The sequence below is a fragment of the Lissotriton helveticus genome, chromosome 2_1 (assembly GCF_964261635.1).
Source record: "Lissotriton helveticus chromosome 2_1, aLisHel1.1, whole genome shotgun sequence".
NCBI lineage: Eukaryota > Metazoa > Chordata > Amphibia > Caudata > Salamandridae > Lissotriton > Lissotriton helveticus.
Window position 1 is genome coordinate 76,100,522 of NC_136059.1, and position 24,936 is coordinate 76,125,457.

A 24,936-nucleotide genomic window follows, 5' to 3' on the forward strand; every position below is an offset into this window, starting at 1 on the left:
GAACACCTTCATACACTTAAACAATCCTCCCCTGCGACGCCGGTACCCTTTAACTATGGTGCAACGGTGCCTGCGTTGGCGCTACACTGCTAAGTGTAGCGCCAGCACAGGGAGAAACGCAACGCTGCACCATATTCTTGTAAATATGGTGCAGCCCTGTGTTTCTGAAGTGGCGGAGCGAGGTGTGAAGCCATGAAACTAACGCCTCACTCCGCCACTCCTTTGTACATATGCCCCTGAGTTTGAGGAGCAACCTCAAGGATTTAGCTAGAGAAGGCTGCTACTGGGACCCACAGGCTGAGTAGGATGCTTTGGAACATTGTGGAAGGGGTGAAGCTTTGGAGTCCTGGGGTTGTACAGGAGCCTGAGACCCTTCAGGCACCACTGGAGCCGAGGGTAAACAGGACATCCGTGGAGCCTCGGACTATGGCGGACACGAGCCCCGAAGACCTGGGTGTGCCCAGGACCGTCCAGGTAAGAGTGAGCAAGAGCTGCAGGACCTGAGGGTGAGCGAAGATAACGGGGGACGAGATGTGAAAGTGAGCAGGGACCTTTGGGGGCCTCGGGTGGAAATGTCGGTTGAGATCCTGAGGGTGAGTGGGTCGTTCGAGGACCAATTGATGAGGCGCGAAGCACTCCGGGTCTGAATGTGAGCGAGGCTCCTGGGTTCCTGAGGATGAACGAAAATCTCCAGACCTGAGGGTCAGGGTGATCTTGTGGCGTTCTGTTGGTCAGTGACAAGTGGGGATTGCTAAGGATGAGGGTGATAAGGACATTCTTGGATCTAGGGGTGAGCGGGCCAAGGGGCTTAAGGGTGAGCAGCAGATTCAGGGTCTCATTGGTGAGATGGTGATTAAAACCTGCGGCTGAACGTCATGTGACCCGTGGGTTAGTCTCAGTGTAATACTGCCATTTTCAATCTTGACCAAAGGTACACCTGTTCCTAGCTCTAAAACACCTAAATTAGTGAAACGCCTCTTAAAATTCATCCCCTCATAAACCGAGGGTTAGATTTACAAGCCCGGTGCGACACTTTTGCACCACCGTTGCGTCACTTTTTGAGATGCAACGGCGGCGTAAACAATGCACCACATTGCGGCCCATTTACAACATGATGCATCTAGGGAGATGCGTCACTGTTAGACGGGGACCCTGAGGGTCGGCCGGATACCGAGGGAGAGATCCCCGAGGGGGACCGTCTCCGGCGATCGTACAGACAAGTTACCTCCCTCCCCACAAACAGGCACCACACCAAGTCAAGTTCAAGGCTTTATATAAGGTTCTTAAGGCAAGGATATCAGCGATACAGGAGATCTTGGACCCGGGGGTCCTCTCACTTCTAGTCTCTGTAGGGAAAGGGGGTAGCGGGACAGTCTTGGTACCGGATCGGTACAGGTAGTGGTAACAGGCGAGCTCACAATCCTCGAGCTGGAGTGTCTGTGGATCGGGCCGCGGCAGCGCCAGCAGGCCAAGGTGATAGTCTCTTAAAGCAGAGGGCCGCGGCAGCGCCAGCAGGCCAAGACGATGGTTTCACGAGGCAGGGGCCGCGGCAGCGCCAGCAGGCCAAGACGATGGTTTCATGAGGCAGGGGCCGCGGCAGCGCCAGCAGGCCAAGACGATGGTTTCACGAGGCAGAGGGCCGCGGCAGCGCCAGCAGGCCAAGACGATGGTTTCACGAGGCAGGGGCCGCGGCAGCGCCAGCAGGCCAAGACGATAGTTTCACGAGGCAGGGGCCGCGGCAGCGCCAGCAGGCCAAGACGATGGTTTCACGAGGCAGGGGCCGCGGCAGCGCCAGCAGGCCAAGACGATGGTTTCACGAGGCAGAGGGCCGCGGCAGCGCCAGCAGGCCAAGTCACGGATGAGTTCTTCTCGGGTCTCTCGACTCCAGGATACAACTGCCTTCCTGGTCTGGTCCTGCCCCAGTTATAGGTCTGGTCCCCTTTGATGTCCGGACCCTCGCGCCTGGGGGGCCGGGAGGTCCGGGATGAGGGAGTCCAGACACCCAGCATGGGGGTGGAGCCAGCGCCCAGGCGGCCGGGGGTGATCGACACCTGGCGGAGGAGAGCCGTTGACGATTCCTTTCTCCCATTGACTCGCCAAGTGGTCACTCTGCCTCCCGGGGGGAGGTTGGTGCCTCGATGTCGGGCCCGGCCGGGCCCAGGGTGAGGGTCGAGTTGAGGCCACGCGGCCTCGTGCTGTAGTGGCCCAAGATGGCGGCTGGGCCGAGGCCGTGGCGTGGATGGTGACCCGGGCCAGCTGGGTTCGGAGCTGGTGTCTTGTGGGTGAGGAATTGCAGTGTACTTCGGGTGGTCGTCGGGGACTCTGGCTGGGGGATGCAGGGGGAGCCAGGGTCCAGGTCCCATTGCGGGGAGGGGGCAGCCCGACCATGCGGCCTGTCCAACATGCGTCCCCCCCAGCTGAAGGCGGGGAGAGTCAGCCATCTTCCTGGGGACTCTCCTCGCTGAGGCGGAAAAAGCGTGACAGGCCGTCGGCGTTGGCGTGGTCCTGGCCTGGACGATGTTCCACCGTGAAGTCCATCCCCTGCAGGGAGATGGACCAGCGCAACAGCTTCGGGTTCTCCCCCCGCATTTGCATCAGCCATTGCAGGGGTCGGTGGTCTGTTTGCACCCGGAAGTGGGTGCCGAAGAGGTATGGCCGGAGCTTCTTGAGTGCCCAGACTACGGCGAAGGCCTCCCTCTCAATGGTGCTCCAGCGCTGTTCTCGGGGCAAGAGGCGTCTGCTGATGAAGACCACCGGATGGTCGACCCCTTCGGCGTTGAGTTGGGAGAGGACGGCCCCCACACCATGATCGGAGGCGTCCGTTTGCACAAGGAATTCCCGGCTGTAGTCGGGAGCCTGGAGCACGGGGGCCGTGCACATGGCGGTCTTTAGCTTCTCGAAGGCTGATTGGCAGTCCGGGGTCCAGTTGACGGTTTTGGGGCTCTTTTTGGAGGTGAGCTCTGTGAGGGGCCCCACGATGCTGCCATAGTCCTTCACGAACCGCCGGTAGTATCCGGTGAGCCCCAGGAAGGCCCGGACCTCCGTTTGGCTCGTCGGGGGTTGCCAGGCCTGGATGGCAGCAATCTTGAGTTGGAGAGGGGCCACCAGCCCGCTTCCCACTTGGTGTCCCAGGTAGGTCACGGACCCTTGGCCAACTTGGCACTTGCTGGCCTTGATGGTGAGCCCTGCTTGCTGGAGGGCGTGTAGAACCTCCCGCAGGTGGCGGAGGTGGTCGGTCCACTGGTGGCTGTACACAGCAATGTCGTCCAGGTAGGCGGCGCTGAAGTCTTCCAGGCCCGCCAGTACCTGGTTTACCAGCCGTTGGAACGTTGCCGGGGCGTTTTTCATGCCGAAGGGCATGACTTTAAAGTGGTAGTGCCCGTCTGGGGTAGAGAAGGCGGATCGTTCTTGGGCCCTAGGGGTGAGGCCGATCTGCCAGTAGCCCGCTGTTAGGTCGAAGATGCTCAGGTAGCGGGCGGCCCCCATCCGGTCAATTAGCTCGTCTGCCCGGGGGATGGGATGAGCGTCGGTCCGGGTAACTGCATTCAGCCCTCGATAGTCCACGCAGAACCGGAGCTCAGGGGCAACGCCCGGGGCAGCTGCCTTGGGAACCAGGACGACTGGGCTCGCCCAGGGACTGTCTGAGGGTTCGATCACTCCTAGGGTCAGCATCTTGGACACCTCGGTCTGGATGCAGGCTCGTACCCGGTCTGGTACGCGGTATGCCCGGTGTCGAATAGGAGGGCTGTCCCCGGTGTCCACATCGTGGAGGCACCAGGGGGTGACTCCGGGGGTGAGGGAGAACAGGGAGGCGAACTGCCTCAGGAGCGTTTGGCAGTCTTGGCGTTGCTCCGGGGACAGGGCCTCGGAGAGCTGGACCCCTTCCACCGAGCCATCCTGCTCGAGGGCCCTCAGTAAGTCCGGAAGGGGTTCGGAGTCTTCTTCTGTCCCAGTATCGGTAGCCATCAGGAGGCTGAGTTCGGATCGCACAAAATGGGGTTTGAGCCTGTTGGCATGGAGGACCCGTAGGGGGTTCCGGGCAGTCTCCATGTCGATTAAATAGGTGACGGGCCCCTTGCGTTCGATTACCTTGAAGGGCCCGGACCATCTGTCTTGGAGGGCACAGGGCTCAACCGGGGACATCACCCAGACCTGTTGTCCAGGTTCGAACTCAATGGAGGACGTGTGCTGATCGTACCACCTCTTCATGTCCTCCTGACTGGCCTCGAGGTTGGCTTTGGCGGTGTCTCGGAACCGCCGGGTCTGGTTGCGGAGAGCCAGGAGATATCGGTAGATGTCCGGGGGAGTTTTCTGGGGAGGCTGCTCCCAACCTTCCTTGACTAGGCTGAGGGGGCCCCGGACGGGGTGCCCGTACAGTAGTTCAAAGGGGCTGAAGCCGAGGGACTTCTGCGGGACCTCCCGATAGGCAAACAGGAGGCATGGAAGCAGTACGTCCCACTGGCGTCGAAGGGGTTCTTCTAGACCCATAATCATCCCCTTGAGGGTGCGGTTGAATCTCTCGACCAGTCCGTTTCCTTGCGGGTGATAGGGGGTCGTGAATTTGTAGGTGACCCCGCATTGCTGCCAGAGGGACTTCATATATCTGGAGATAAAGTTCGTGCCCCTGTCACTGACGACCTCCCGGGGGAACCCCACCCGGGAGAAGATCCCCATCAGGGCCCGGCCCACCACGGGGGCCGTCACAGTCCGAAGGGGGATGGCTTCGGGATAGCGGGTGGCGTGGTCTACCAGGACCAGGATGAACCGGTGTCCTTGGGCTGTTCGAGGGTCGAGGGGCCCCACAATGTCTATTCCCACTCGTTCAAACGGGGTGGTGACGACAGGAAAGGGTTGTAATGGTGCTTTGATTTTTCGGCCACTTTTTCCGCTGGCCTGGCAGGTGGGGCAGGCCTTGCAGTGGTTGGTGACATCTTTCCGCATGTGGGGCCAGAAAAAATGGGTCACCAGGCGGTCGTAGGTTTTATCCTGCCCCAGGTGTCCGGCAAGGGGGACATCGTGGGTTAAGTTCAGGAGGAAGTCTCGGAAGCGAAGGGGCACCACCAGCACCCGACTGGCCCCTAGTTCTGCAACTTTCTGCTCGCTGTAGAGCAGGTCTTGGTCCCAGTAGATCCAGTGGGCCCCCGAGGTATCCCCGGCGCTCTGGGCCAGGGCTTGCTGCCGGAGTCCTTCGAGAGAGGGACAGGTTTTCTGTTCGGCCCGGAATTGTTCCTGCGTGGGGCCTCCCTCCTGCCGCCATTGTGCCAGGTCAGGGACGTCCCGAAGCTGGTCGGATCCTTCTTCGGTTTGGGTCAATGGACTGGCTTCTGGGGCGGCCTCCTCGGGGATGAGCGCGGGAGGAGGTTCTGGCCACTCGGGCTCTTCTGGGCTGGGGACCGCGCGGGCGGTCATGGACCGGGTCGTGACGCAGACCCATTCGGGGAGGCCAAGCATCCCCAGGTGCTCCCTCCGTTCGACAGCTGCCCAGGGAGAGCTTTCAAGGTCGTTTCCTAGGAGGCAGTCCACGGGGGCATCATCGCGGACAGTTACTTTTAACATCCCTGTTACTCCCCCCCACTCGAAGGGGACGCAGGCCATGTGGCATAGGCTTTCGGAATTGTCGGCTGATCGGACAGGGCAAAGAATGTTCGGCAAGATTTGGTCTGGAGTGACGAGGTGGCGTCGGACCGCCGTTACACTGGCCCCGGTGTCGCGGAGGGCTTCCGCCCGGCGGCCATTAATGTTGACCCATTGACCGTACTTCTGGGTGTTGGCGGGAAGGGGGGCCCGCGGAATCATGTCTCTCTCCCCTAAGCAGACCAGTGCCATGGCGGCGGGTGCCCATTCAGAGGGATCGGTCTCGTACTCTTCCTGGTCTTCCGGGATTAGTTCTTCCCCTAGGGCCGCCGCTGCAACTTGGCGGGGGGTAGTGTTCGGGTTCTTTGGGCAATTGGGATCACTGGCGTAGTGGCCGGGTCGCTGGCACCTGTGGCACGTAATGTTGGCCCGGAAACCGGCCCGGACGGCAGGGCTTCCTCGGCCAACCGGGGTCGAGGGGTTTCTGGGGGGTGACGAGGGGCCGGTGTCTCTCCCCCGACCCTGACTTCCTCCTCCCCCTCGGGGGCGATACGGTCTGGATAATTCGCTGGGTGCGTTCCTGCCAACTCGGGTGCTTTCCCACCGGTCGGCTTCGACGGCTAGTTGTCGAGGGTCGGTTAGCTTACTGTCCAGGAGGTGTTGCCGGAGCTCCACGAAGCAGTTGTTCGACAGGTGCTCCCATACGATAAGGTCAAAGAGTTGTTCGTAGGTGGTTACTTTGTTGCCCTTGATCCACCCCTCGAAGGCTCGGCTAAAAAAGTTCACGTACTCCACCCAAGTTGTACCCGGAATCCGTTTGCAGTCGCGGAACCGTTGGCGGTACATCTCCGGTGTGAGCCCGTATCGAGTGAGGAGGGCGGCCTTCATGTGGTCGTAGGAGGTCATCAGCTGGTCCGGGAGTTGTAGCAGGGCGTCCCGCCCTTCGTTGACAAACCTCCCCCATAAACCGGCCCCCCAATCGCTTCGGGGAATCCGGTGGGAGGTCATTGCCACCTCATAGGCTTTAAACCACTGCTGTATATCATCGTTCTTGTGGTATTCCCGGATGACATCTTTGGGGATGTGAACCTTGGGTTCGGTCGAGGCAGACGGGGTCGGTCGTTCGGGGAGCCCGAGGTCTTTATTCTGTTTCTGGACCTCCAGTGCTTTGAGATTGCGCTCATGTTCGTACTCTAGTCTCTTTTCCTCTATCTCCCTCTGTCTTTGCTTGTCTTCCCGCTCTTCCCTGAGCCGTAAGTGTTCCAGGGTTATTTTTTGTTCTGCCAGCTTGAGTTCCCCATCCAAGCGAAGTCGGGCAAGTTCTAATTCGTGGAGTCTGGTTTTTTCTCTTTCTCGGATCTCTTCCAGGGAGAGATCCGCTCTTTCTTTAGTTGGTGCGGGGCTCGTCTCGGTTGTTTGTGTTCGGGGTACGGCCGTACCCGTTTCCGCCCAAGCTTCTAGGGCTCGTTTGAAGTCTTCCTTTGTGCTAAGACCTGTGGTTGGAAGTCCAAGTTCTATGCAATATTGCTTCAGTTCCCGGTGGTTGTAGTCTTCCAATTTTTCCATCTGAAATTTCTCCGTTGTTCCGCTCTCTATTGACATGGTTGTTGTGTGTGGTGGGGCGAGTGACTTTCTGTACGATTATGCGTAGGTTCGGATCCCGTCGCTGGCCACCAATGTTAGACGGGGACCCTGAGGGTCGGCCGGATACCGAGGGAGAGATCCCCGAGGGGGACCGTCTCCGGCGATCGTACAGACAAGTTACCTCCCTCCCCACAAACAGGCACCACACCAAGTCGAGTTCAAGGCTTTATATAAGGTTCTTAAGGCAAGGATATCAGCGATACAGGAGATCTTGGACCCGGGGGTCCTCTCACTTCTAGTCTCTGTAGGGAAAGGGGGTAGCGGGACAGTCTTGGTACCGGATCGGTACAGGTAGTGGTAACAGGCGAGCTCACAATCCTCGAGCTGGAGTGTCTGTGGATCGGGCCGCGGCAGCGCCAGCAGGCCAAGGTGATAGTCTCTTAAAGCAGAGGGCCGCGGCAGCGCCAGCAGGCCAAGACGATGGTTTCACGAGGCAGGGGCCGCGGCAGCGCCAGCAGGCCAAGACGATGGTTTCAGGAGGCAGGGGCCGCGGCAGCGCCAGCAGGCCAAGACGATGGTTTCACGAGGCAGAGGGCCGCGGCAGCGCCAGCAGGCCAAGACGATGGTTTCACGAGGCAGGGGCCGCGGCAGCGCCAGCAGGCCAAGACGATAGTTTCACGAGGCAGGGGCCGCGGCAGCGCCAGCAGGCCAAGACGATGGTTTCACGAGGCAGGGGCCGCGGCAGCGCCAGCAGGCCAAGACGATGGTTTCACGAGGCAGAGGGCCGCGGCAGCGCCAGCAGGCCAAGTCACGGATGAGTTCTTCTCGGGTCTCTCGACTCCAGGATACAACTGCCTTCCTGGTCTGGTCCTGCCCCAGTTATAGGTCTGGTCCCCTTTGATGTCCGGACCCTCGCGCCTGGGGGGCCGGGAGGTCCGGGATGAGGGAGTCCAGACACCCAGCATGGGGGTGGAGCCAGCGCCCAGGCGGCCGGGGGTGATCGACACCTGGCGGAGGAGAGCCGTTGACGATTCCTTTCTCCCATTGACTCGCCAAGTGGTCACTCTGCCTCCCGGGGGGAGGTTGGTGCCTCGATGTCGGGCCCGGCCGGGCCCAGGGTGAGGGTCGAGTTGAGGCCACGCGGCCTCGTGCTGTAGTGGCCCAAGATGGCGGCTGGGCCGAGGCCGTGGCGTGGATGGTGACCCGGGCCAGCTGGGTTCGGAGCTGGTGTCTTGTGGGTGAGGAATTGCAGTGTACTTCGGGTGGTCGTCGGGGACTCTGGCTGGGGGATGCAGGGGGAGCCAGGGTCCAGGTCCCATTGCGGGGAGGGGGCAGCCCGACCATGCGGCCTGTCCAACAGTCACGTTGTAAAGCCCTGAGTCACATTATACCTGTGCCTGGTATAATGTATGCAGGGTGGACTTTCCCCCGCAAAAAGCCATGTAGAACTGATACAGTGAAATTTGCAACATTTCATTGCGTCACTCTATGCCTTCGCTGCATCAAAATCCCTACTCCTGCTAGGACCAGGCTTAAGGAATGATGCAGCGCTTTTTAAATGGGACTCACCCATCTATTGTGGCGCATTTGTGGAGTTGCGTCACTTTCTTGAGCAACTCCAGCAATGCGTCACTTTTGTGCCAACAGATGCAACAGAATTTCTGATGCATCTGTAAATCCTTGTACCAGGGTGTGCCGTATTGTAAATTCTGCTTAATTCAGAGACTCTGTCCATCACCACCCCTTGTTGTAAATATTTTTGTCCACCCTAAGCGTGGAAGGGTATACTCAGATGTGAGTCCCTTGCTCATTGCACCATCAGGATTTAAGCAAGCCGGGCCGAAGACGGCTGAAATGCCAGAAACCGGTCCCCGGAAGCTTGTTTCCTTCCCAGTGTAAGAATTGGCTTATGTAGTCTGGTCTGCCCTGTTCCCATGATGCACTGGGCCAGGGACAGACTAATTTGCATACAGCCAGGTTCTGAAACTGGGATGGTGCAATGAGCTAAAAAACGGTGTTGGATCTAGCCCTGATCTCTTGACTGGGTGAGAGTATTCTGCTTAATTCAGAGACTCTGTCCATCACCACCCCTTGTTGTAAATAGTATTGTAAATACGGCGCATCCATGGTGCCCTAAGGGTTTCGAATCGAGGCGAGGGAAACTGACGCATCTGTACAGATGCGTCAATTTCCTGAAAATCTGCCCCCGAATGTTTTGCACCAAGTCACAATCTGCAAATATGGGCCACTTTTTTGGGGTGCCTGGGCCAACTTTTTTGGTCCCTGTCCAACACTGGGAGGATCACCCATCACCCAACAGTGGAGCAGCATTTCACTGGTATGTCTGGGGGAAGTGACGTCATTTATGTATGCCGCTGGTGCTTATCCTATTCAACCCAACTAACAGACTCTCATGTCCACCACTCACAATTAACTATTATTTCCCAATACTAATCCACCACTAATCATTTTTGGGTTCCGGAGTAGTTTGTTACTTGCCCATAATCTCCTCGACGCCTCATCGGAGATAGTAAGCGCTATATAAATACAAATACAATCCAAAACCTGTTGGTACATCGAAAGAACAAACCAGACAGCAGGAGCTCCAGAGAGAGAGAGACTCACCTGTGTTTCCGAGAGGCTAAGGCTGCTGGCCAGCTGCTTCCTCTCGGCGCCCACCACGTAGTGGTTCTTCTCGAAGGCCCGCTCTAGCCGAAGGAGCTGGGAAGGGGAGAAGGCTGTCCGGATCCTCTTGGGTTTCGTGGCGAAGGGGCCGTGGAGCAGCATGCTGTCCTGGGACACGTCACTGCCTGCAAGAGACAGGGGCAGAGACCATCAAGAACTACCACCTCTGGCTATCCCCCGGGCAGGCGCGGGCGGGGATGCCGCTGGGTGAGCAGCCGCCAATCACCTGCCCCCAATGGTTGCCCACTCAAGGTCAATGTGTTCATGCACCAACCAAAATCACCCAACGCCCTGCAATTCACCCATCACTGTCAGCTGCGCCCACACACCTTGTCCTCAACACCTGGCTTATTACCCTACATGACACCACAAGCAGCATCACACGTCACTCAGGGTGACTTGGGTTATATTTGCTTACACTGGTGTTATGTGACTCAGTGGAAAATTCAGGATACTAACTTGTCAATTTAGCATTTTTTCCACAAATTGTAATTTTGTTCTAGGATTGTTATTCCTTCTACAGGAGAAGATGCTGGTTGGGAGAGTGTGGAGGAATGAGTAGGTGATGGGGGTGAGTACCAGCCACTGATAAAGGAGCCTCCTTAGCTCTTGAGGGGTCAATTTCCAGCAGCAGAAGTCTCTCAGATCAGTCTTGTGAATGAACCCCCCATGTCACCAGTTAAACCCAATGACACGCCCACCGGGTGCCCCCTCCCAGAAGAGCTGTATGGAAAGTGCACAGGTGAAAACATATTCATGGGAAACGCACCCTGAGCTGTGCTTTAAAGTGCATTTGTAAATAGCCCATTAAAAGGCAGCAATATTCACGTGTAAGGCAATAATATTCACGTGTAAGGCAATAATGCCAGTGGGGTCTAAGACATGTGAGGAGGACACAGCGGCGCGAGGACTCCTGGGAAAATGGCCGATTTCAGCCGCCATCTTGGGTCAGTGGGTCTCTGTTCTCAAAATAAGTACTGAGCACAACCCCTATTCTCTCCACAGGGCTACGTTTATTGCACACACTCAGGGATTTAAACTCGCCTTAATTTCACAGGCGCAACACATGAATTATTTTCAATAATTTGCAGAAGCGTCATCACTGTAAATTGTAGATTTTCTCAAATATGAAGCCTAGTTTCCAACAAACTAGCAGCTAATTAGTTCTTAAACATGACAAGGGGTGTGATTAACGACTGCCCCAAACCAGACTCCGAAAATCACCTTTGTTAATAATATCCTGGTCATGACCGGGAAATAAAACCTGAACATTCTGGTTACAGTCGGGCCCATTGTTAGCTGCAGTGTGCAGACAGTAGCTTCAAAACCTCTTGGTTCCACACGCAGGGTATTTTAGCATATTTTAAGTACAACTCCACTTTCTGATCAATGCACTGAAACATGTTCTCTTCTTTTTGCTACATGCTTCCAGGGTGGCTGTGTTTTTCACTTACTGTTCTCAAGCGGCATTTATTCCTGTTTGACAAAAGCCATCTTTTTCATGGTAGCCAAAATAAATATGTAATATACAAACAGCATAACCGGTAATATGTACAAAAATAAGCGTCTTGGGATTCTGGCAATATATATATAAACTGCTCAGCCTTTAGGAACACAGGTGTTATTGGGCAATAATGCATATACATTCACCGCTCTCAGACGTGTGTGCCCACGCACGTGTGTGTACATTAAGTAATTTCTCTTAATATATGTATTTATATATATATTGTTTGCCCAGGAAATAAATACTTGATTTACCGCAGACTGGATCGGTGTGGCTCGTACTTATTTATTTTAAGAAGTTTTCTGTTCGATATATTTATATATATATATATATGTATAGAGAGAGCGCAGGAGCGTGCTGTGACCGTACTTAACGTGTAAGAGCGATAGATATGTGCTCACACAAACACACAGAGCGGGGTCAAGAATAAAAGTCTCTTTGTTTGAATAAAACAATGAGTTGTTGTGTTAATTAGACCCGCCGAATTGTTTATTTTCAGTATTTCGAGGACGCGCAGCTACTTTGTCTTGCAATACCTCGACTCCAAGGCCGGGGTTCCGGGAAAGCTTGCAAATAAACACTTCTGCTGCCATATTCCATACATCAGCGTGTTTATGTGCGTGCACACGCGCGTGCCTGCGCGCTCTCGCAATATATCGCTACTGCGGGAGATTTAGAATTGATAGGAAAGATGACTTACTTTGAATTAATGCCCGTAATCCACTGGAAGTATATTATTCCTTAAATTAATAATTGTTCCCCCAAATTTAGAATTTTAACGTAAACTAAAATCATGTGTTTTTTACATGTTTTATAAAAAATAAAAATAAAAACATGTAATGTGTGGCACGGAACATATCCAATAACAGCATCTTGGTTTTCAGGATTGTTCTTTGGGGCATATTACCAACAACTAGCGATAATTATCGCTATGTTGGCTTAGCGGCAATATTTTTATCGCCGAGCTGCGGCGATTTTTATCGCTTAGGAACCTTGCTATTACCAAGGTTTATCTCCTAAGCGATAAAAATCGGCCGAAATGCATGAATATCGCTGAAAAGTCAGCGATATTCATGCATTACCGAGCTAATGCTTTTAGCCATGTTATCCACCTCCCATTGGATAACATGGCTAAGAACTGCTCAGGGCAGGTGTTAGCTTTTGGAGATATTCGCGCTTAGCGCGAATATCTCCAAAAGTTGGTAATAGGAGATAGCGAGGTTAGCGACTGTTTCCAGTCGCTAACATCTTGGCACGCCCACTTTGCATGTCATTAGTGATAAATTTCACTGACATGCAAAGCGGGGCCCAAGATGGTCGCTATCTCCTACTAGCTGTCGCTAACTGGTGTTAGTGACAACTAGGTAATAGGGAGATCATTTTATCTCCGCTTGCTTGGCTTTTAAAGCCAAAAAAGCGGAGATAAACCCCCTTGATAATATGCCCCTTTGTTTTCATGTCAGCTGTTTCACTAGTAGTGATTCACACCCCTGTGAAATATGTCCCATTAAGTACGGAATGGCTGGTTTCACTGCTGTCTAAGCACTCAGGGGTATATTATCAAGGGGTTTTATCTCCGCTTTTTGGCTTTAAAAGCCAAGAAAGCGGAGATAAAATTATCTCCCTATTACCAAGCTGTCGCTAACACCAGTTAGCGACAGCTAATAGGAGATAGCGACCATCTTGGGCCCCACTTTGCATGTCAGTGATATTTATCACTAATGATATGCAAAGTGGGCGTGCCAAGATGTTAGCGACTGGAAACAGTCGCTAACATCGCTATCTCCTATCACCAACTTTTGGAGATATTTGCGCTAAGGGCGAATATCTCCAAAAGCTAACACCTGCCCTGAGCAGTTCTTAGCCATGTTATCCAATGGGAGGTGGATAACATGGCTAAGAGCATTTGCTCGATAATGCATGAATATCGCTGACTTTTCAGCGATATTCATGCATTGCGGGCGTTTTTTATCGCATTTGCGATAAACCTTGCTAATAGCAAGGTTTATCTGCGATAAAAATCGCCGATGTGCGGCGATAATTTTTGTCTCTAAACAAGTTAGAGACAAAAATTATCGCTAGTTGTTGATAATATACCCCTCAGTTCATGCAGCCCCAACCCACCTGGCTGGGCTTCATCTTTACCCGCTGCTTAGTCAGGGCCCTCTTCGTGGAGAGTAAACAGCCCTTTAACACGCTGGGTGGAATCAGGGCCCTTTGTTAGCTGCACCTAGGGGCAGCTTTGAGGACATGTTACTCCCGCTGTTAGATTGTGCTCAGCACAGGAGGGCGCCTCCACCGAAAGCTCGCCCCCTGAAGGGGAGAATTACACATTTCTTCTCAATTTAAACCACCAAACTGCAGATCTAAAATTTAAAGAATTGTTTTTAAAAACCGCTTTTCTTCCGGGGAAACATATTTCGAGTGCAAATTGCTTGAAAACAACTAATACAAAGTCGCCTATTGGATAACGTTTGTTATCCTCCAATGGCGCGGTCTTGGGGTTCTGGGGACAAGTGCACCCCAGCTGGCTGCGGTGTAGCTGTAATGTAACCTATGGGAGTGTGTAAGGGGGCGTGGGGTTACGCGCGCGCGTGTCCGTGTGTGGAGACAATGCCACTGAGAGTCTATTCAGCTCATAAATCATGAGACCAAATGGTATGTGAATGCCACCAGAACCTATACATCGCATTTTATTGCAGAACATCCAATTGCTTTTGTTGGCGCCTGGGGTTCAGAATAGCTGCCTCAGCAGTCAGCAGTGATATGCACATGTATATCTTAGATGGCAGCAGTAAGTCTTATGTCGGTTTATTTAAGCCCATAACACATGGGTGAGCACTCAGTTAAACTGCGCTCAGATTGTGACATCATGATGAGAGCATCTAAGCTGAGACGGCGCCTCCTTTCAGCAGCCGAGACAGCTCCTCCTTTCAGCAGCGCACTGGTTGCATCCTTATGTTGTGTGCTGTGCCCTGGAGCCGAGGCTGTGTTACACAAGAGGGGGTGCGTGGTTTTAGGCAGGGCCACTGGATTTCTGGGACTGGGGAGCGCAGCATTATGCGGTCGTGTTGACTACATTTTGCGGCAAGAAAAGGTACATTATGCGGCCCGTTTTTGATACTTTTACTTCATTATTTTGTAATTTGTACACTTGGGAATACTGTCTGGACAACTATGTTGTTTTTTACTTTGTTATTATGCCCTTTATACCATGTTTGCCTTATACTATCCTGAGCATGTAAAGCGCTCAGATACCTCTGGGTCTAGCCAGCGCTATATAACATTTTTTAAATAAATAAATAAATAAATAAATAAATAAATAAATAAATAAATACATGAATACATAAATAAATAAAGTACCAGTTTCAGTTTAACAACCAAATTACAGAGAAAACTTCCGAAAGATACATTTGCAAAAGGTCTTTACAAAGTGGGAACCCGCGCGCCACACTTTCAGTAACTTTTGATCTGTTTGACCTGGAGAACATTTTTTTATATCTTCAGATTATTTAGCAGATGGTGGATTGCGTGGTGAATGTGGCAACATCCATATTTATTTGGAAAAAGCCGGGCCCGTGGAATCACATCATTCCAGTAGCCCTGGTTTTAGGGCCACAGCACGGGCATGAACCCGCGGGGCTCTCATGCATCAGAGCAGGCTGTCTCTTAGACACCTTCTGGGTAGATTTAGAGCCGGGCAGCGGCCTCTCTTCTCTGTCCCCCCTCGCACTCCCTGTAATTAGCCGAGAGGTGTCTGCCGCTCACATGCATCACCGGAGCCTCCTTTGAAGGGCCCTTATCGGAGGCTCCCATCGGGGTCAGGTCCGGGGAAGCCAGGGGGGGCTCAGGGGGCCCCGGTGACTAATGATGCCGCGTCCACCTCCGCCGGGCAGGGAACCGGTCCTGCCGGGCGCGGCCTCTAACCGGGGTAGCGGGTTCGAGTCCCGGCGTCGGCTCAACAGCCTGTGATCCTGGGCAAACCTCGTAATCTCCTCGCGCCTCAAACAAGGAGTGAGGGCCCTCGCGTCATGTAACTGGCTCTTGTGTTAAGACTTCAATACCTTGGGGCCAGTTCGCTCTTTATAAAACTATAAAAATAAATAAACCTCCACCCGGAGCCTACAGCTCCATTCGAGGCGAGCGGCACCAGCTGGAGTTAACAGCTCGATCAATGAGCTCCAGCCGGGACATGTAGCCTCACCCAGGGCTCCCCACAGCTCCACTCGGGCTTAGAGCTCCCTCTAAGGCCTGCAGCTTCACCCAGGGCTCCCCACAGCTCCACTCTGGCTTAGAGCTCCATCTAAGGCCTGCAGCTTCACCCAGGGCTCCCCACAGCTCCACTCTGGCTTAGAGCTCCCTCTAAGGCCTGCAGCTTCACCCAGGGCTCCCCACAGCTCCACTCGGGCTTAGAGCTCCCTCTAAGGCCTGCAGCTTCACCCAGGGCTCCCCACAGCTCCACTCTGGCTTAGAGCTCCATCTAAGGCCTGCAGCTTCAATCAGGGCTCCCCACAGCTCCACTCGGGCTTAGAGCTCCCTCTAAGGCCTGCAGCTTCACCCAGGGCTCCCCACAGCTCCACTCTGGCTTAGAGCTCCCTCTAAGGCCTGCAGCTTCACCCAGGGCTCCCCACAGCTCCACTCGGGCTTAGAGCTCCCTCTAAGGCCTGCAGCTTCACCCAGGGCTCCCCACAGCTCCACTCTGGCTTAGAGCTCCCTCTAAGGCCTGCAGCTTCAATCAGGGCTCCCTACAGCTCCACTCTGGCCCTACAGCTTCACCCAGGGCTCCCCACAGCTCCACTCGGGCTCAGAGATCCCTCTGGGCCTACAGCTTCAACCAGGGCTCACCACAGCTCTACTTAGGGCTTAGAGCTTGAAATTCATCCGGCAGATGTAGCTTCATCGAGAGCTCACAACAGCTCCTCTCGCGGCTGAGAGCACTATCCGGGGGCTGCAGCTCCGTTCAGCGCTCGCCACAGCTCGACCCAGGGGGCTAGAGTAAAATAAGAACCAAAGCCCACTACAGCTACCTTTGGTGCCTACAGCTCCACCCAGAACCTGCGCCTCCACCCAGGGCCTGCGCCTCCACCCAGAGCCTGCGCCTCCACCCAGGGCCTGCGCCTCCACCCAGGGCCTGCGCCTCCACCCAGGGCCTGAGCCTCCACCCAGGGCCTGAGCCTCCACCCAGGGCCTGAGCCTCCACCCAGAGCCTGCAGCTCCGATCCAGCGCTCACTGTTCCACCTAATGCCCGCCACAGCACCACCTGAGGCCTACAGCTCCTCTAACTGCCCTCAGCATACCGCACTCCCCTCCACCCATTCAGGGTCTGCAGCTCGGTGACCCAGCGCCTACAGCTCCGTACATTCAATGTGCACAGCTCCGTGCAGTGCTCTGAGCCCACAGGCCCACCCATTGAGTACAGCTCCACCCAGCGCCCACAGCTCCACCCTGCACCCACAGGTCCACCCTGCGCCCACAGCTCCACCTGCGCCCACAGCTCCACCTGCGCCCACAGCTCCACCCAGCGCCCACAGCTCCACCCAGCGCCCACAGCTCCACCCAGCGCCCACAGCTCCACCCAGCGCCCACAGCTCCACCTGCGCCCACAGCTCCACCCTGCGCCCACAGCTCCACCCAGCGCCCACGGCTCCACCCTGCTCCCCCCCCCCCCCTGGCCGACTACAGCTCCACCACAACCCAGAGGTCACAGCTCCCCCCAGCTCCCTCCAGGGCTCCAGCCTCCAACCAGTACATGGGCACCGCCCAGGATCCGCGGATCCACCCTTTAAGTACCCAAGGCTCCACCTGGTCCACCCGTGGGGCAGACCTACACCCACCCCTACCGGAGCCCCCCCCCCACCCCCGAACAAGGAGCCCAGAGTGCAGCGCGGGAGGTGCCTCTAGCTCCAGTGAAACAGCGACTCGCACAAGCGCGCTGCTCACGAAGGGTCACTCTGCATTTTCTGTTATTCGTTTTTACAGCGCCCTGGTGCAACTCGAGAAAGCTTCATGGCGCTTTGTGGCAACCGTGTGCGCGCGCGTCTGTGCGACGCGTCTATTCAGTGCAGGTGATAATAGCCCATGAGATAGCTCAGTGAGTTGAGCCCTGGCTACAGTGATCTCAGTGTATCCATTAGGTTATTGATCACAGGGCGTCAACAACGATGGTGAGGTCGATACATATAAAACAGGGTTCAAAAGACGCGGGCGGCGCCAATCCTGGGATCTGCTGCAGAAGTGTTCAATCAAAGTACTGCGGTTTATTTTCATTTCAGCGCCTCTTAGAAGCGCTCCGCCCCCAAGAGAAAGGGGCGCTATGCATCAGAAAGCCACAGCACGAGAATCAACAACCAACAGGAAGGCAATATAAGAAAGAAAAAGAACGAATGGCAATTAAAAGAGCTCAGGATACGCGGTTTCTTTTCATACATTTTTACTAAAATGTACTCTGCCAAATATGACATTTAATTAATTTTAAAAACTCGCGGGTGCTAGCAAGTGGCGGCAGCTCTTAGCATGTGGTCACGCCTCTTTCACCCCGAAAATGAGGACACTTCTTCCATTTTAATTGGTTTAATTAAGTTGACATTGTCTATTAAACTCAACCTGACTTTGGCAAGGATCGGCACAGAGCCGTGTTTTGCTTCCGGTGCTCTTCCCGTGCGGCCCGCTGGGGGCGTGGACTGGGGGTGCGGCCGAATTGTAATCTGTCCCCCCACACGCACACACACACACACACACACGCACGCACGCACACACACACACGCACGCACACACACACACGCACGCACACACACACACACACACACACGCACGCACACACGCACACACGCACACACACGTCACCACCCTCAATCCAGGTAGTTATATTTGTGGGCGCTTCACTGTGTAATTGCCAAGAATCACTCACCTTGAAGTTGAATAACTTGATTAAAGTATTGCTCGATTAACAAAATTCATTGCAATTAAAACATTCACTCACCTAATGTCAGCATATGGGACGCGTCTGTGTGTGTTGGGGGGGGGGGGGAGGGGGGCAAGAGCAGAACCCCTGGCCCTGCTGGGAACAAGTCGAGGGTTGGCGATTAAACAATCTGCCCCTTAAAGGAAAACACGCGAACACGAAATAAAGCACTGAAGACGCACAGGTCTGGGGCAAAGAACGTCATGATTCCGTGTGCGTTGGGTCGGAGGCTGCACAAGAGAGGACGCACTATGGGCCTTATTTATGAAGGCCTTGCGCCGCCGGTGCGTCATGACGCACCGGCGTCGCAAAGCCTTCATAAATCTGCCTCTTATGTCACTAAATCTGGGCCTATGACGTGGGTCACTTTAATCGATGCCCTTAGCCAATCTTAGCCATGATGAGGGGTAAATTTGCTGGGGGCCAATTATTTTATATATTGGGCCCAGCGATGATGCTTCAACGTGGCGCTATGAAGCTCCCCGGCAGATGAATGATTACGCACTTGTATAGCGCACGACTAGGCATCTTGGCGCTTGTAGGGTGACCAGACGTCCCCGTTTTCCCAGGACGGTCCCCGTTTTTGGAGAAGTGTCCCCGTGTCCCGACGCTTTTCTCCAAACGACTCAAATGTCCCCGTTTTCAAACAGTGTCCCTGTTAAACACAGAAATGTCCCTGTTTTTCATTGTTTCGGTTGAGCATGCACGCGCATGTTCTCTTTGCACTGGCGTTTCCTAGCCTGTGATGTTTTATTGATTTTTGGCAAATATATGCGATAGTCCTTAAAAGTGTAAATGTAATAAGAAGTACTAATGCTGCTGTGTTATGGAGAGGGGTGCCAATAAAAGGCCTCAGATTTGTTGTCTGTAATGCTTCGTCTCTGTCTGTGGAGGGAGCTGTCATTGTAGTCCTTTTTCTATGTCTACGACAGCTGTCAAATAATCCTACTTTTATGTCGATCGTTACTGCAAACCGTAGTCCTACTTCTATGTCTATGACCTGTCCCCGTTTTTTGTTTTGAGAATCTGGTCACCCTAGCTTGTATGCTTGTACGAATCCTGCCGAGGAACCCTTCCTGGCCTTTCCCTGTGAGGTGTCCACTCCTGGGCACCCCCAAGGTGGAGGCCAGGCATCCCAGCACTGTTGGGGCCGTTGTGGAGATTAAGCAAGCTATTGCCCAGAGGTGCAGAGTGGGACCCATGATTGGAATAGGCACCGAGGCGAGAATTATCAGGTCCGAGGAAATTGAGCCCAAGACCCGCCGAGGCGGGAATTGAACCCTGGTCCCGGGCCAGACCTCTGCATCAGGGTCTGCCGCTCTAACCATTGAGCCACACTTCTCCACAGATGAGGAGCTCGAAGGCCTGGAAGCGACGTGACGAAGATCACACAGCTGGGTTCACTGGGCAGACGTTGAACTTCGAGTTTAACTTTTCTGACTTCACTGAAGAGAGCCTCAAATCACCTCATCCCTGTAGTATGGGTCTCAGGCCATGGCGGGGTCAAAGTTCAGGTCTGGTGCTCCTTGGGCACAGGCATTGGACAGACGCAAAGAGGGGCATTTGACTGCGTCCAATCAGACATCCGGGTCCAATGTCTGCTCAACTCCTGTCCAACCGGGTGGAACAGGGGGGAGTGTGTGTGTGGGGGGGGGGGGGGGGGCAGGTGAGAGGGTGTGTGCGGGCCTAAACTCTGCATCACCCTCGGATGGGAGGGACAGACAAACACCCAGCTCTTCGGGAAGCTTAGGGAATATTCACTCTTGCCTTGGAGTGAACTCACCACAGAACAGGGGTGCGATGGAAAGATCACTGTTGGGGGGGGGGGGGGGATACAGCACTCAATCATGTCTGGACCCTCCCCATCCTAGCGCCTGTGTGCACTTTCATCCCCCTCCCATCAAGCGCCTTGAAGTAACCGAAAGGAGAAGCGTCACGCATCACGCGTAGCACTTTATGAAGCATCTTAATGAATACAGCACATCTCCTCGAGGCGCTGCCTGACACTCCGTGCTCAGTTGATCACTTATCACCAGGGCCCCCGTGTGTAATCATCCCTGGGACCGCGGAAGCCGCTGTCTGCCTCTTTAAATCGTCGGCATGTTTACTCGCTTTGTTAGTGCCTGCCATTGAAGCGCCCTACGCGCGCTTTGAGGCCTAACTAAAGCGCTACAAGTGTAAACACACATCATACTCGACAGGGCGGTCGGCCCTACCTGCAACGGACACAAAACACAGAGCATCCTTTTTGGGGGGGAGGGGGGGGGGGGGGACAAGGAAAGGATTTGTGTCCGTGTAGCGACGATTGTGATCATATGTTGTTAAGGTAGAAGGCCGCGTTATCTCCGGGTGACACCCGCTGGTGGCTCACAAACGTGCCCGGAAGCCGGATGCTTGAGAGAATGAATGCTTCACTCACTCGGGTGCAAGCAGAGTCGACGCTGCTGATGGTAAAAGCGATATCCTTTTTAGAGCGCCCCGGGCGTTCACACGCCTTTCCCGGAATGATTTTAATGACTAGGTTTGTGCACAATAAATTGTTGACTTCGTTGGCCTTTAATTGCTTGAAGATTAACTGGAATATAAACCTATCCGTTCGGTGAGCAATGACCATTTTACCTTTTTTGAGCAAATTAACGAGGCACCAGTGCGTGGGGGGATTAGTGGAAATATACGAGTGCATGGGGGGGGGGGGGGGGGGGACTAGTGAAAAAAAAACACCCGGGTATGGGGAAGTGAGTAAAAACACACCTGCGCCCGAAGAAATTAATAAAAAGACACCAGTGCATGAGGGAACCAAGGAATCAGCGAATTCGACAAAATATACGAGTGCATGCCAAAATTAGTAAAAAAAAAACCCTGTGCATGGGGAAATTAGTGAAAATACACAAGTGCCCGGGTGAATTGGCGAAAATACAGATGTGCACGAGGGAATTGGTGAAAATACGCCAATGCATGAGTGGATTATTACAATTAACTGGTTCACGAGTAAATAATGAAAAAAAAACAGTGTATGGGATTATTCTTCAAAATACCCCAATGCATGGCAGATTCGGCGAAATAAACACCCGTGCATGGGGGGATTGGTGGAAAAACACCAATGCATGGAGAATTAGTAAAACTACACCTCCGTATGGTGGAATTTGTGAAAATACACAAATGTCTGGAGGAATTTGTGAAAATAAAGCTACACGTTGGTATTTGTGGAAATACATCAGTGCATGAGGATTACGTGGAACTACACACATGTATTGAGACATTTGTGAAAATACACTAATGTATGGGGAATAAGTGAAAATACACACATGCATGGGAAATAAGTGGAAATACATGCATGCATGGAAATTTTTTTGAAAATACACGCATGTGTGGGGAATAAGTGGAAATACACACATGCATGACAAAAATTGTGAAAATACACCAATGCATGGGGGAATTCATCAAAATATACCTGCACATGGTGGTATTTGTGAAAACACACCGATGGCCAAGGAATAAGTGGAAATACGCGCATGCATTGAGACATTTCTGGAAATACACTAAAGCATGGGGAATAAGTGGAAATACACACATGCATAGATTTTTTTTTGAAAATACACCAAATCATGAGGAATAAGTGGAAATACACAAATGCATGGAAACAATTGGGAAAATACACCAATGCATGGGAATAAATGGAAATATATGCATGCATGGAAACATTTGTGTAAATACAGCACACACAGCTAAGTTCTTAAATGCTGATGAACGCACGTCTCAAACAGTTGTTTCGAGATACTCAGAAAACAGATACATTCAGATACCAAAACCATACCATTGTGTAATGACACAAAAGGGATGTCTGCCTGGATGTGAACGACATGCGATAACGTGCTTGCCTCTCCTCTGCACTGTCCTTGCTGCAGGGCGATGAGTATTAACACAGCTAGGACCACGCGGGTAGGACTTGGACTCACAGTAAAAGAGGTTTACCAGTATGTAATTGAAACATCCCGTCCTTCAGGCATGCCCAGGAGCATCATTTTTAACTGATATGATCAGGTCTCATGGTCTTTTATATTGTGCTTCTTTAAGAACCTGTTCTTAAGAGAGTTCAGTGAGCTAGCCACCAGCACAGGACTGTTTAACATTCCTACTGGTCGATTTTAATCCGTCAATGGTCAATTAAACAAGTATGCAATAAGAATATTTAAGCCATCTCCTTCAAGCACCTAGACGCAATTCAATATCCTGTGTGAGCTGCGGATGTATGGATAATTAACAACTGATGGCTGCGTCCCTGGGTTTAAATACCAAACATGAGTGTGTTTTTCCTAGATTTCATTGCGGCCACAGAGGAGGCAATACATATTTCTGGTTTTGAGCGCACAACTCCGGAACTCTCTACCCCCAGGCCAGAGGAACCAAACAAAGCTGAAAGCCTTAAAAAATCTCAAAACAAGTTTTTTTGCGATGAAGCTTTCTCCCCCTTCCTGACACAGGTGAGCTCGCCCTCCATGCATGGGGAACAGATTCACATGCTTTCTCCAGGTCTTTTAAAGGCTTCAAATGCATCAGGAAGGGATATTCAAATTGGTGCAATGTGGGTAAATTCACTAGCTCCTCAATGTGGCTTCTGGGCACTGGCCGGTGCTATACTCGATGTTTGTTATTGCATTTATGTCCTCCCTTCCGTGCTATTGTAAAGCGCTCTGATATCCTTCGGGATCTTGTTTGCGCTATATAAAACTTTATGAATAAATAAATAAATGGTACGAGGAAGGGCATATCTCTCCATCATAAATACATCATTTCAGACTTTCTTCAAATTGGAACCAAAGCTTCAAACAAATAAGTGAAGATTTCGCCTTGATTCTGAGAATAAAGCCCCCAGGGGCGTGGGACTTACCGCTAAGCTATAGTCTTTCTTCTTCACTGCTATGGAAGGACATATTTAGCAGCTGATCCTACGAGCAGCAGCGCGGTTATCCCTGCACCGCTGCCAAGGCGCACAATGCGCCCGCCTAGATGCCCAGCTCCCCACCGCAAAGTGTTTACCGGATGCAGTGTGTTTGTTTGTTTGTGGTCGTTGCTTGTTGCGTTGCGTCCCACAGTCTAATTATCCTTATTGACATGCTCATAGATGCAAATTACCTTGTTTTAAGCAGTTCTTTCTTGTTGTGGTGATACACAGGGATTGCAGCAGGAAATCCCATGTTTGGGGCGCACTGCGTCAACCAAACTTGGCCATTGTTGGAACGGGGGCTTGTCGCGCGCAAACACTTGCTAAGCACGACGTAACTGGCCTTCTAGTTATGATGTGGGTCCAGTATCCAAGGCACATTCTGTGTTATAATGTTTGTGTCGTCGAAATACGATAGCTGGCTGGATGAATGCACTACCTGACAAGAACTGTTTAGAAGGCCTCTTTTTCAGCCAATAACTTTGCTATTTCTTAACCAATGAGATGTATAAATATATATATATATATATATATATATATATATATATATATATATATGAAGCTCCAATTTCCCAATTTACATAAGAAATATCCGCACTCCGAGGCTCAAATCATTCAGGTTGCTTTAATGATACAGCAGACAAGACAGACGCCCTCGTGTTTCGGCAAACAGCCTTTATATATATATATATGTGTGTGTGTGTGTGTGTGTGTGTGTGTGTATATATATATATACACACACACACACATATATATTTATACATCTCGTTGGTTAAGAAATAGCAAAGTTATCTATATGTATATACACACACACACACACACACACATACACATATATATGCATTTAATATGACATGACAGTGAACATAAATGTGGGCCAATAACTCGTGTTTTTGGGGCACCTATACTGTACTAATAGAAGTGCATAAACACATTTTTTTTCCAACAGTGCAAGGGCCATATTCAAGTTTGTTTCCACATTACAGCAAAATTGACACGTGTAAAACAGGTTTTACTGCCTCCCAGAACATGTAACAATTAATTTCGACAGGGGAGAGCTCTCCTAATAGCCAGGATGTCTCTTCTGTGCGGTTTTGTCTGACAGCATTAACCCTTTGTATCCTGACTTTGGATACATCCTTTCTGTTACAACAAATACAGAAGAAAAAGCCATGGCATAATCCATATCTGAAGAGCAGAGTGTGATCTGCTATTGATTCTCATTGGTAAGGGAGGGGGCGGCCATATATACATAATATTATAAACAAAAATATCTAATAGGGACTAGTGATAAAAATAATTGTCCATTATGAATTGTTGTTGTTCCATTAACCGCCCGAGGTGTATCTTTTAACAAAATAACGTGACCTATGGGTATGGTTTTTACCAAGCTTTCAATTTTGTAGTTTGTGTTATGTACCGTGTTGTGTTTATAAGTATTGTTTTTAACATGTGTTCACTTCCTGTGCCAATGTTTATAGTATGTGTACTTATGCTATCTACGTCACACCTCGTTTAAGCCCTGAAGAAGTTCAATCTTTTGAACGAAACGCGTTGGCTGAGGCTTGTTGCACAATTTGTTGGATTATAAAATAAAGAAACACTTTTTCAAAAAGGAACTGACCAGTCTTTATTACTGAGTCAGACAATTCTGGGAGTGCACCGCGCCACTTTTCTCAAACTGA

The 24,936-nt window shown here is 52.2% G+C and overlaps 1 protein-coding gene across 1 annotated transcript in view; it reads right to left on the reverse strand.

Annotated features, from left to right (window-relative positions):
- The window catches only part of LOC144819224 (homeobox protein EMX1), a 74,058-nt gene that overhangs the window by 41,250 nt on the left and 7,872 nt on the right, over positions 1 to 24,936 (reverse strand). Inside the window, exon 2 of the mRNA XM_078677193.1 lies at positions 9,784 to 9,968. Within this exon, the coding sequence (XP_078533319.1) occupies positions 9,784 to 9,968 (185 nt within the window). The remainder of the gene's footprint in view (positions 1 to 9,783; positions 9,969 to 24,936) is intronic.